Source organism: Daphnia magna, linkage group LG9, assembly GCF_020631705.1.
Source record: "Daphnia magna isolate NIES linkage group LG9, ASM2063170v1.1, whole genome shotgun sequence".
Classification (NCBI taxonomy): Eukaryota; Metazoa; Arthropoda; class Branchiopoda; order Diplostraca; family Daphniidae; genus Daphnia; species Daphnia magna.
In genome coordinates, this window is record NC_059190.1 from 6,450,394 (window position 1) to 6,462,480 (window position 12,087).

At 39.2% G+C, this 12,087-nt stretch overlaps 1 protein-coding gene, 1 non-coding gene and 2 pseudogenes across 2 annotated transcripts; 1 reads left to right on the forward strand and 3 right to left on the reverse strand.

Annotated features, from left to right (window-relative positions):
* Window positions 1–3,204: 3,204 nt before the first annotated feature.
* On the reverse strand, window positions 3,205–4,180 carry LOC123476003 (annotated as a pseudogene).
* A 161-nt stretch (window positions 4,181–4,341) lies between these two features.
* On the reverse strand, window positions 4,342–5,362 carry LOC123475642 (the record flags this gene model as incomplete). Its single annotated transcript, XM_045178634.1, has 2 exons — window positions 4,342–4,397; window positions 4,489–5,362. Coding segments are annotated over 2 exons (930 nt in total), but the record flags the coding sequence as incomplete, so codon positions are not given.
* Window positions 5,363–7,524: 2,162 nt separating this feature from the next.
* Window positions 7,525–7,597, reverse strand: Trnak-uuu. Its single transcript has one exon. It is a non-coding gene; the product is annotated as a tRNA-Lys (tRNA).
* Window positions 7,598–7,677: 80 nt separating this feature from the next.
* Window positions 7,678–9,138, forward strand: LOC123475643 (annotated as a pseudogene).
* The last annotated feature ends 2,949 nt before the right edge of the window (window positions 9,139–12,087 follow it).

Here is a 12,087-nt window from a genome sequence, read left to right on the forward strand (position 1 = left end):
GCTTCAAAAGTGGGGGATTGAACAATCCATCATCATCACAGGTCACCACCAGTCGAACGGACAGGTAGAACGAGTAAACCGAACGTTGGTCATGGCCTTTAAAGCCTATGTAAATTCCACTCACACTAATTGGGACACCAAGGTCTCTAATGCCACACTAGCGATCAACACGGCTAAACAAGCTAGTACTGAGGTCACTCCCTTCGAAGTAGTGTATGGGAGGCAACCGGAATTTCCGAACGAACGTCAATTTCCTTGGCCGTCTATCAGAAGTGAAAGTTACCTACACTTCCAAAATCGTGTATCCAGATTTCGAAGACAAGTACGTGAAAAGTTAATTAACAAACAAAAAAACATGAAGAAGAATTACGATCAAAAAAGAAAACGGCCACCAACCTTCGCAGTCGGTGATCTTGTCTTAGTCGCTCGCGTTGTTCGCTCTCCGCATTTATCCCAAAAGCTGCTTCCTAAATTTATCGGTCCCTTCCAAATTGCAAAACGGTGCTCATCCCTCACTTATCTAGTGGAATCTCTTCCGGTGACCCGGAAAAGAATGTGGCGCCGTTTTCCCGCTCACGTTTCCCAATTGAAAAACTACAAGACACCACGGGAGTTCGATTGGCCAGCAATGGAGCCGAACAGTGAATAAAAAAAAAAAAAAATAATAATAATAATAAATAAATTCATTCTAGGCCCTATACAAATCTTTCTTCTGTTTGTTTCGGTTTTCTAGAAAACGCGAGTCAGGAGAGGCCGTGTAACGTGTGTCGGTCATTAGTACCCCAAGAGGCCTCTGATTTCTCCGAACTCTTCTTTCTTAGTTAGCATCTTTCCTTTTTTCTCTCTATTCGTCGAAACAGTCTGTCGTCTAACCCTTAACACCGATCGACGAGATGACGTTTTAGACTATTCTTTTTACCCCTCTCGCGTCGTTTTCAGTCTTCTTGTTTTTTCTCTGTTGACCCGACCGGGTTGGTTTTTGCTCTCTTCTACTGGAACTCAGCAGGTCGTAACCTAAGTCCAATTAACTAAGTATATTCTATTTCCGTCTTTACTGTTGTGTTTATGTATTGTAAAATGTGTGTCTTGAGCTGGAATGCCACAAAGCATGGCCAGTGTAAAATGTGTGTCTTGAGCTGGAATGCCACAAAACATGGCCAGCGGAACTACTATGTACGAACGGTCGTAGAGTCGGCAGGTTCGTGTTGTGCCGTGATCACGGACATTGGAGGACGCATTGTGTTATTGCGGGCCGAACCAGAATTGTGTGAACCAAGTCAGGAAAATAGACCGAGATTTGAAGGTTGACCTTCGTTTTCTGCCCCATTTCTTAACAATATCAAGATAGGTTCTGATATTAAACATTGGCGCAAGTACTCAAAAGCTGCAATTTCATCTGTTTTCCAAGTTACACTATCAGTAGGTTTTCCTTTAGTCTGTGATAACAAGGTGTGGGTGATGGTAGAGAAATTTTTTACAAATCGTCTGTAGTAACTGGCTAGTCCCAAAAAAGATTGTAATTCTTTTACTGTACCAGGTCTTTTGTAATTCACGAGGGTTTCAATTTTAGCAGGGTCTGGTTTTATTCCTTCAGCCGAAATTACGTGTCCAAGATAGGAAACGGATTGCGCTAAAAATTCACATTTTGACAATTTCATTTTTAGGTGTGCGTTTTCTAAGAGGGAAAAAACAGTATTCAAATTGCTAAAATGCTCTTCAATTGTTCTTGAAAAAATTATTATGTCGTCAAGATAAACGAGACAAATTTTTCCAATAACTCTTCGTAAAACTGAATTCATCAGTCTTTGAAACGTTCCTGGGGCGTTGGTTAAACCAAACGCCAAACGATTCCATTCGTATAAATTGTCATCGACTATGAAGGCTGTTTTTTCTTTGGATTCCTCCTCGAGCTCAATTTGCCAATATCCGGAGGCAAGATCTAATGTGGAAAAATACCTCTGTCCCACAAGTAAATCTAAAACGTCGTCAATACGAGGTAAAGGGAAAGAATCTTTTTTTGTAATTGCATTTAATTTTCTAAAATCTACACACAAACGGACATCCCCTGTTTTCTTACTTACTAATACTATCGGGGCTGCCCACGGGGACATTGAATAACGAATTATTTTATTTTGCATCAGTTCCTCGATTATATTTTTAGCTATCTCTTTTTGCTTTGGAGACGTGCGATATGCCCTTTGACGAATAGGACCTTGTCCTTGTGTGCCAATGACATGCTTTACTAAAGTTTTATGGCCTAACTCGCTTGTTTTAAAAGCAAAACTGTTATAATTATTTATTATTAATCTACGCAAATTCTCTTTGTTTTCCTGATCTATATCTGGGAGAGCCGACTCAACTGCTTCTGTGTTGATTGGATCTGAAGCTACGCTAATTGAAGCCATTGTTTCAACAGGCTTTCTTGAAGGTCTGGAAATACGAAGGGTTCCTAACACTGTAAGGCGAGGTAGAAATATGGTTTTATCTGTTCCATTAACAGCCACCACACGGAGCGAACGATTTGGTGTCGTAGAGATGTAGGGTTCCAAGCTAAGCCCGGAGGGAGTATTACAGCATCTAACAAAATGACAAGTATTGAGAGGGTTGAAAGGGTGAGTTTCTTCTTCTCTAGTCTCCAGGAGACTAGTGGAATTTGGGGGAATTCTCAAAGATTTGCTAATCACAAAGGGATTTTCTGTTTCCTGGAAGTGATCAATTTCCGGGACTCGGTAGATGGACTGTTGTTTTCCGTTATAGATAAACTGCTGCTTCCAAAGTGCATCGCGCCCTAGAACGCAATCTTCAACAATTCCATTTACGACTATGAATTTCTGCCTAAGTGCTTGGCGTGGCGTTTCTTCTGCCACAAAAAAGTTAACGGTGATTGTTCCTTCCGTGACGAGGCGCCTGTCATTTATGCTGAAAAGATCCACATCTACCTCTTTAGTGAAATTAATTAATTCCTGTCCTTCTTTAAGCTTATGAAAAAATGTGCTGCTAATAACGCTTCTCTCGGCTCCAGTGTCAAACAGCGCTTTTACAACAGAATTTCCTATTTTTATTCTTATCCTAGGAACTGTAGATTTTACTGCTAAACTATTTATATAATGTGGGGCTTTTTCTTAGTTCCACCGAGGGGCCTAACGCTTACATCGGTAGTTTTTAGTTTCCCCTTTCTTCAAACAAAGGGAGTTTTTTCCCATTTCCGTCATAACCCTCTGGAGGAGTGGGTTTAAAATTTTTTATCTGGGAACAAAAGTTTGCTCGGTGTCCAATTTCTTTACAACGAAAACATTTATCATTAGCTTGACTCTCCCTTGCTTTACAATTGTTTATTGAGTGATAGCCCTAATCGTTGTGAAAATCACAAAAATATAAATCCCCTGTTTTATTGATTGGAGGGTTTAACTGTGGTGAGCGCTGTGAAAAACTCACGTTTCTCCTGGTAGATAATTGCCTTTGCATTTTCTCCATGTTTTCTTCTAAATGTTTTTGGTGGGTGTTTGATTCCACCTGGGTACTAAGGCGATCTAAAGCCTCCTTTACTTTAGTCAATTCTCCATTAGGTTCGACGTATTTGGCCTGAAAAGCATTTAGTCTGGATCTAACTTGGGCTTCTTCTACTGCCATGGCCGTCATTTCAGCTTTTTCTATGAGTTTTTCAAAAGTTTCGAATTCTTTATATTTTAGTCTGGTCTGGACGTCGAAAGACAGCCCTTCCAGAAATCTGTCCATCATAATTTGCTCTCTGGAAAAAGCTGTTGCTTTATCTATCGTGGATTTTATAGGATACGCTAAGTGGAAGGCCTTGCGTATACGATTCGCATAACGTCTCATATTCTCTTCGGGTTCCCGTTGCATATTATGAAATTGAACGTTCTGTTTAGATCTGGTCTCTGTAGAGTGGAAAAGTTGAATTAAACGCTCCTTTACTCTGTCATAAATTTGCGCGTTATCAAGTTATTAAGTTATCAAACTCATCAGCCGCTTCACCATACAATTTGGAGCGTAGTAAGATAATTTTTCTTGACTCCTCAAAATCGCCTAAAACCAGTACTGATTCTAGATGTGCAAGCCAGTCATCAAAGCGACCGGAGCGATCACGGTCTACGTAAATTCCGACGTTACTAAATAACGTCATTGCTTGGCTTTGTTGTAACTTTTTATTTTTATCGATGGCGTTAGAAATAAAATTGTTTGTGTTTCCTATACTGTTTACTTTTGACGGACACATTACTAAAGGATTCATTTTAGGAATTGAGCTGGTAACTGAGTATTTGGGAGATGCTCCGTTATTACTCTGCTTATTGTACATTCTTGGGATTTTTACACTTTGTCCACTTAACGCAAGTGTTTGTGTATGTAAAGGGGTTGAGGTAAGATATGAAGGCTGAGAGCTAGTTCTAAAAACAGGTTGTCCATTATGCTTCGTTTTCTGAGAGGAATTAATGCAACGTTTAGTATTCGTTAGAACGTGTTGCACAATACAATCAGCTGCTTTAGAAGCATCCTCATAATCCATTCCGGATTCCATCAAACGACTCAATTCGTTGACGTATATCTTAATAGGCATTTCTTGGTTTGTTACTTCTGACGGTTTGTTTTGCATGATTTTGTTTGACTGCTCAACGATCGACGCTGGAGTAAAGAAGACTTTCCGACTTTCTAGTCCTTGATATGGTAAAAAGTTACACGGAGTGGACGCTAACTTGGATTGAGGAGTTTTAGTATTCATACTTGACTGTGAATGATTAACCGCCGGACAAGTGATTGCTGTGGTACTAGGGGTCAATTTAGGACAATCTAAAGGAATCTGATCACCTTGCGTGTGGATTTCCGCTCTTACAATTTTGATGGGTACGTTGTTTTTAGAACTTTCCTCTTCAGTTTCGAGTGTTACTAAAGATTGGGGCACTAAGTCTGATTCTGACCTACTTTGTTGTTCTCCCGAGTGCACTGATTCATACTCTGAATCAGTACTTTCGTAGTATGTTTTTAGACCACAGTGCTTAAAGAGTTCAATTGGTGTCAAAATTGTGGGTTCGGTTAAGAGTAATGCTATTAAGGCTGTTCCTACTTCTTTGTTTGTTAACTCTATTTTTTTTTCACTTCGAAGTAAATACTGCAATTCAAAAATAAGATCGTCAACAGGAATTTCCGTTATTCTAGTATTTCCGTATTGCTGATAAAACCATGCCCGATCTTGGTTCTCTTCATTTATTAGTTCTAGGTTTTGGAAATCTATAGAGATATCTTCTGTGTTTTCTACCCTATCTGTTGTTTTTTCAATGTTCGTAATTGCCCGAGCCTGTTCTAGAAGTTGATTATATGATAGCAATTCTCTTGTCTCCTCGCCTATCAGGGGTTCGACTACGGTTTCGTCTTGTGCTGATACTTGCATATTAAGTACTTCGTTCCACTGATCATCATTTCTCAATTATTTAATTTCATTGGAATCAAGAAGATCAATATCGGATTGATGTGGGCTATCACTATCTATTTCGACACCTAGATTTTCGTTATTTCTCAAAATTGACGTCGACCCGCCTCCTGATCGTAAGGAAGTGAACCTTTCACGTACTGATCGAACAAATCTTTGTATTAGTGGCCCTTTTCTTACCGATCTTCTTTCTAAAGTGGTTTCTAAACCACTATCCTCATTTGTCCTCATCTTTTATAACGAACTAATTCCTAAGAAAGCATGTTCTTTTATAACTATGATAAGTTATCAAAAAAATTCAACCAAATAGGAAGCCAAAAAACGAAGAGAAGGTAATAAGTAACACTTATTACCATAAAAATTTAAAACAAACAATTAACCAAAACAAAACAAAAAAAAACACACGCTATTCAGCTTAACACGAAAGCCGAGTTCGACTCCGCTGCCACCAAATGTAAGTTATTAATATTTTAACTTACTTTTTCATTGTCGTTTCTTGGAAAGTATATTTCAGTAGCACAAAAAATTGGGGAACAACTCTTTAGGAACTGAACTGTGAAAATGTGTCTCTCTCTATTTTCTATAGAACAACTAGTTTTTATACGGGGTTCGTGAAGGTCGAACTACAAGAAAATTAAGTTTGAAACGTTTGAAGGGTAAATCAGTCTGTAAGACGTCTAAGGAAGAAATTACATAGAAAAGAGGGGCGTATAAAAAATTAATGTTACGTAAGAATAAAGGTAGGGAAAAATAAGGAAAATAATAAAGAAGAAATTGTTTTGGTTCTTTACACTATTCAGGCGATCCTCAATCAAGGCCATTGGGCCAGCGAGTCAACTTTCTCAAAATTTTATCGCCGGGAGACGTCGACTAATCAAAATCTTATAGTGTCAGCAGTCCTGATGGATTCATCGTCAGACTGGTTTAACCTGATTTTTTTTTTATAACATTTTCCGTTTTATTTATTTAAATTTTATTTATCCTGCTAAATATTGTGCTTTGAAGACACTATATAGTGGATGAGAACGGAATTTACAATAATTGTGATTATTGGGAATGAAAGTGAATCATCAACTATATCTATCTCCCACCCGCCCTCACCAAGACAAACTCTAATTATTTTTCTGATTCAATTTCAGACCCGACAATAGGCCTGGATCCAATCAGTACTGGACTAAGCGTAACAACAATGGCGTACTGAACAACAAGACTCGAAATTAATATTTCCGTCAAACGGTGTGCGTTTCTTAAAAGATCTGAGGTCTACAGAGATATACGCCCACCACCTTAGTTCCAAATTTGCTTAAAACAGCTGAATAAACAAGGTCAACACTATATAGTTGATGATTCACTTTCATTCCCAATAATCACAATTGTTCTTCAGAAGCTTCGCTTGTTCGAACAATTTACAATTGTGTATCTAAGTTGTATTTGGCGAGAAAAAGAAATTAAAGTTGTGGACAAAGAGGTTTGGGAAAGGAGAAAGGAGAAGAATCATTTATACGGTTTAGCTATCAAGGTTAAAACAATTTAAAGGACTCAGAGGAGATAATTAAACCGTTGACTGAAGGAATAAGTTTAAAGGGTAGAGGTGGAAACTTTCAAAGAAGAAATGACAAAAAAGGTGGCGTTTACCACGAGAATATCTTCTACGAATAGGAGAATAAACAACCATATTTTCTTTTGGTTTCTTATAATTAGAGGCCCTACTGAGATTTGAACCCAGATTATCAGAGTCAGAGTCTGAAGTGCTAACCATTACACCATAGGACCCGTTTGAAACACCGATCTTTCATCCAGAATATACAGCAATCAATGTTTGTTTTCACAACAACACGGTAGCGAGATGCGCCAGTCATTCGTCATTAAAAGAAAGAATACTAATCGACGAAGATGGGATTCGAACCCACGCGTGCAATGCACATTGGATTAGCAGTCCATCACCTTAACCACTCGGTCACCTCGTCTATAAGCAGAATCAAACTTCACTTGACTAACACTTATCCGTAAACAAGAACTTTTAATCATCTATGCAGCAACTACGTGTGCAATTTAACAGACAGAAAGCAACATTCGAAGCACTACGCCCGATGAGGGACTTGAACCCTCGACCTCAGGATTAAAAGTCCCGCGCTCTACCAGCTGAGCTAACCGGGCTTATTTACCGCGTTCTGGGATAGCAATATCAATTATTTCTTTATTATTATTTATTGGATGAGCATCATCAGTCGTCTGCTATGAGACACATATCGTGTATTTTAGCTCTCATCTATAGTAAATTTTCAAATAAAATAGTGACACCTGTATGTTGAGCTTAGGCTCAAATAAGAGATAGATTCTCAGTGCATCGAGTGTGTGACTCTTATTGGATACTTTCTGCTAACGTAATAATAATCTTTCCAACTGAAGGCCTACTCTGACAGACCTACTCATATTTTGCCTCAGGCAAAATTCATTGTTAGTGGGTAAGCCAGAGAATACTTTGCTAGTCTACCTTGAACGTCCCCGTTACCTGGCATGCCAGACGACGAGGGAATGGATCTGGAAGGGACGGCAGGGGAGGCTAACGGTGGGGGAAAAAATGCATGCACAGGAACTGTCAGAAGAAACTCACACAATTAGGCCAAGGTAACTACAAGTACTGCTCAAAACAGTGCAAAAACATTTGCTCTCTTTTGCGATCAAGGGACAGATCAAACAGTAACATCTCACAGAAGCGACAACGAACAGAAAGCGAAAAGGATTTTAGCAAAATGACTCCAGAAGACTTTATTAGCATCATCCAAGAACTAGAAGCAGAAAATGTTGAACTATCGGAAAAGTACAACAAGCTACAAACTGAAATGGACAAAATCCACATCCAAATTGGCAAAGGTACTCTTGATTGGATTTTTAAGAAACACGAAACAGGGCAACAAGACAGCATAACTCCGTTTGGGGCCTCGAAACCAACATCCTTCGCTGGAGCTGCCAAATCAGTAACGTTAATAGCTAAGCTGGACCCAGAATTAGATACCACCAATTTGGATGGTAAGTCAATGGATCAGTTTTTTAAAAGCAACGAACAATGGCCCACACTCCAACACTTCTCAAAGAGAAACAACGAAGCTCGCCTAGTTTTCAACAATGCAGCAGATGCCAAGAAGGCAGAACAGATTATAAAAGAAGATCCTAAACTAACCGGGACGGTAAAATCAATCTCAGAACAGAAATTAAATTACCCGGTTGTTGCCTTTGCCACCGGAACAAATGATTTAGAGGAACTTCAAACTGAAATCGAATACCGGAACGAGCTGTTGCGAGGCAACATAAGCAGCATCAAAATCCTGTCCAGAGAAAAGGGACATGTAAAAATTTATGTGACATCCAAGAAGGCGCAAGTAGCAATCCTAAAAGCAGGTATAATCCACACGAATATCAATGGTTTCAAGAAACACAACATTAAAGAAATGAATCTCAACCGGGAAATAAGATCGTGTTTTAAGTGCCATAAGCTAGACCACATCTCTCCCAACTGCTCATCAAAGACAGAAGTCTGTGGAAAGTGCGCAGAGGAGACACACAAAACAAAAGAATGTGAGCATCTAGACAGTAAGTTCAAGTGTGTTAACTGTAAAAATGGTAAGCATAAATCGGATGACCCAAAATGCCCGGAGCGGATTAAGGCAGTAGATAGGCTCAAAAAACTCTTATCATAAATGACAGAGAAACCTAACAACACAAATAATCTGAAATGCATACAAATTAACCTACAACATTCCAAAACGGCCTCACTACACTTTTTTAAAATTCTTGTAGAACTACGTATAGACATTGCCCTTATCCAAGAACCCTACGCGTGTATTAATATTTTTAATAATGAATTGCATGTCCCTTCGGTGCCCGATATCTATCTCGTCCATCAAAACCTTGATAGGAAAGATCATGCCTATGGAGCCATAATCCTAACTAAACGAACGATTCTGGCGGAAACAGTCCCAAACCCGGTAAGCAATGAATGCATAGGTATTAAAATAAATGTTGATGAACCAATCTTTATCTTTTCAACTTACTGCAGGCCATCCAATTGCAAATTGGACGCAGTAATAAACATATTTAATAATCCTAATTTTAATCATTTCAAAACAACAATAATAGGTATGGATGCCAACGCAAAAAATAAGCTCTGGGGAAGTAGTCGCACAGACAAGAAGGGAGTAGAACTTGAACACCTCATTATTAAAAATAACTTGAATGTTGCTAACGTCCCAAATTCCAAACTAGAGTATATACCCTCAAAAACTTCTAAAGTGGATGTCACACTTTATGGAGACAAAGTAAAAATTTCGGGGTGGAAATTCTTGAATACTGTATCCCTCTCCGACCACCCATACATACACTTTGAACTTACGGTTGGCCGACCAAACCGACAGCCAAAAGAACCAAAAGTACCAAAATTGACCAACATAGATAAAAGTAAATTAAGATCAACATTGGATAGTGAACTGCGTAATCTAAATGTAAATTGGGATGGTTTGCAAAGCGAAGCAGACCTAGATGGCATTGTTAATAATATAACTGCAATAATAGGTAATAGTGCAATTAAATCGGAACTGCCAAGAAACAAACAGAGAAAAAGCGAATTAGATTTTTGGACGCCGGAACTGGATAAACTGAAGGCGGCGATGCGCACTGCAAAGGCCAAGTATGAAAAATTTCTCAAAGCCAATAACATCAAGGATAGGAAGCGTACCAGTAAAGAGTGTTCACCGCAAGAAACAAATTTCCGCTCAGCCAAACGGATGTATAAAAAAGTGCTAAGAAAAAGCAAAGGAAAAGCGTTCGAGAACTTCTGCACTATAAACATGAATAAGGACTTATTTAAGAGCCTTAAAACTTTATCCAGTAGTCAGAACACCAGCCAAGTGCCCACGGAACTTGTTGTGGATGGAAGGTCTATGACGGAAGAAGAAGAGATAATCAAAGAGCTCGGTAACAGTTTTTTTCCTGCCCCAAAACCAATTGGCCCAGAGCAGGAAGAAATTATCAACACGTATGAAAACTACAAGAAAGCAAGCGCAAATGAAGTAAAACCAACCATTACTAGTGAAGAAGTAGAAGCAGCAGTCTTCGCACTAAAAGCAAGCTCGTCTCCGGGCACAGATGGGATCTCAATCTCAATTATACAAGAGGTATATTCATTACTAGCTGATACCCTCCGGATCTTATACAATAAATGCTTAAACCTCAAATACTATCCTAAGCAATGGAAGGACGCGAAGGTAACTATACTTAAAAAACCCAATAAAGAGTCATATAAAAATGTTAAAAGCTTCCGACCAATTAGTGTTCTGAATTCCCTTGGTAAAATATTTGAGAAAATTATTTACAATAGGCTAACATGGTTGTCGGTGACGGAGAAATGGTTTGGAGAGAGTCAACATGGATTTCGTCAAGGAAGGTCGACAGTGAGTGCCATGCACTCTATGGTCAGTACAATCGAAACAAACCGTGAAATCAGAGGGTACACAGCAGTGGTTTTTCTGGACATAAGCGGGGCGTTTGATGGGGCTTGGCCGGCAGCGATACTGGCCGCACTGACCAAAAGGAAGTGCCCACTCTATCTCATTGACATAATCGCAAGCCTGCTCAAGGATCGGACCGCGATAATCAAAACAAATCAGGGTCGTTTCAAATGCTCAATACGAATAGGGTGCCCACAGGGCGGAGTCCTCTCTCCATTCTTGTGGATCATCCTGGCGGAAGAACTCATAAGTATGTCTTATCCTTTCCCCTACAAAATAATTGGCTACGCGGACGATATTGCTATCGTCTGCTGGCACAAAGTTATTGATATTGCCATACGCAATTTACAGCTAATAGCTAACGACACAGTTGCAAAATGTGATCGCTATCTATTAGATATAAACGCACTTAAAACAATTCTCATGATTTTCTCAAACAAAAGAACAATAGAGCCTTGTAATATTAAAATCAAAGAAAACATCATCTCACCCTCTGCGACTTCCAAGTTTGTCGGTTTCGAATTAGATACCAAACTCAGTTGGAAATCACATATTGAGGAAAAGTGTCGGGCGACCCAAAGACAAATCCACATTCTGAGGAGATGTTTAAGGCGCACTTGGGGTTTAGACACAAAAAAACTGGTCACTCTCTACAAAACTATTATTGTACCCAAACTCCTTTATGGATGCTCCGTGTGGTGTCGAGTTATTCTAATCAAATCATACAAAACCAAATTGCAAACTGTACAAAGAGAAATGCTCAAATGTATCACAAGATCTCTAAAAAATGTGCCCTTAAATTCCCTTTTAATTATTTCAAATCTCTTACCTATTGAGCTAAAAATTCTTGAATTTTCGGTCAATTATTATCTTTCTCATAAACATGTCGAGTTTTCTCCCTCCTCTGCTGCAACTATTGGTGCGGTACTGCATAAACCAAAACTCGATCAAACAATGGACAACACACGAAAATTCCACTCGCGAAGGCACCCACCATGGGAGCTGAGCAAACTGAACTACAGATCAGAAGATGAAACTCCACTTTCACCAGAGGAAAACGGCCTGGCCATCTACACTAAAAGCCACAAATCTACAGCAGGAGTAGGTCTTGGGATTGTCTGTTGTGCATCAAATGTAGTCATC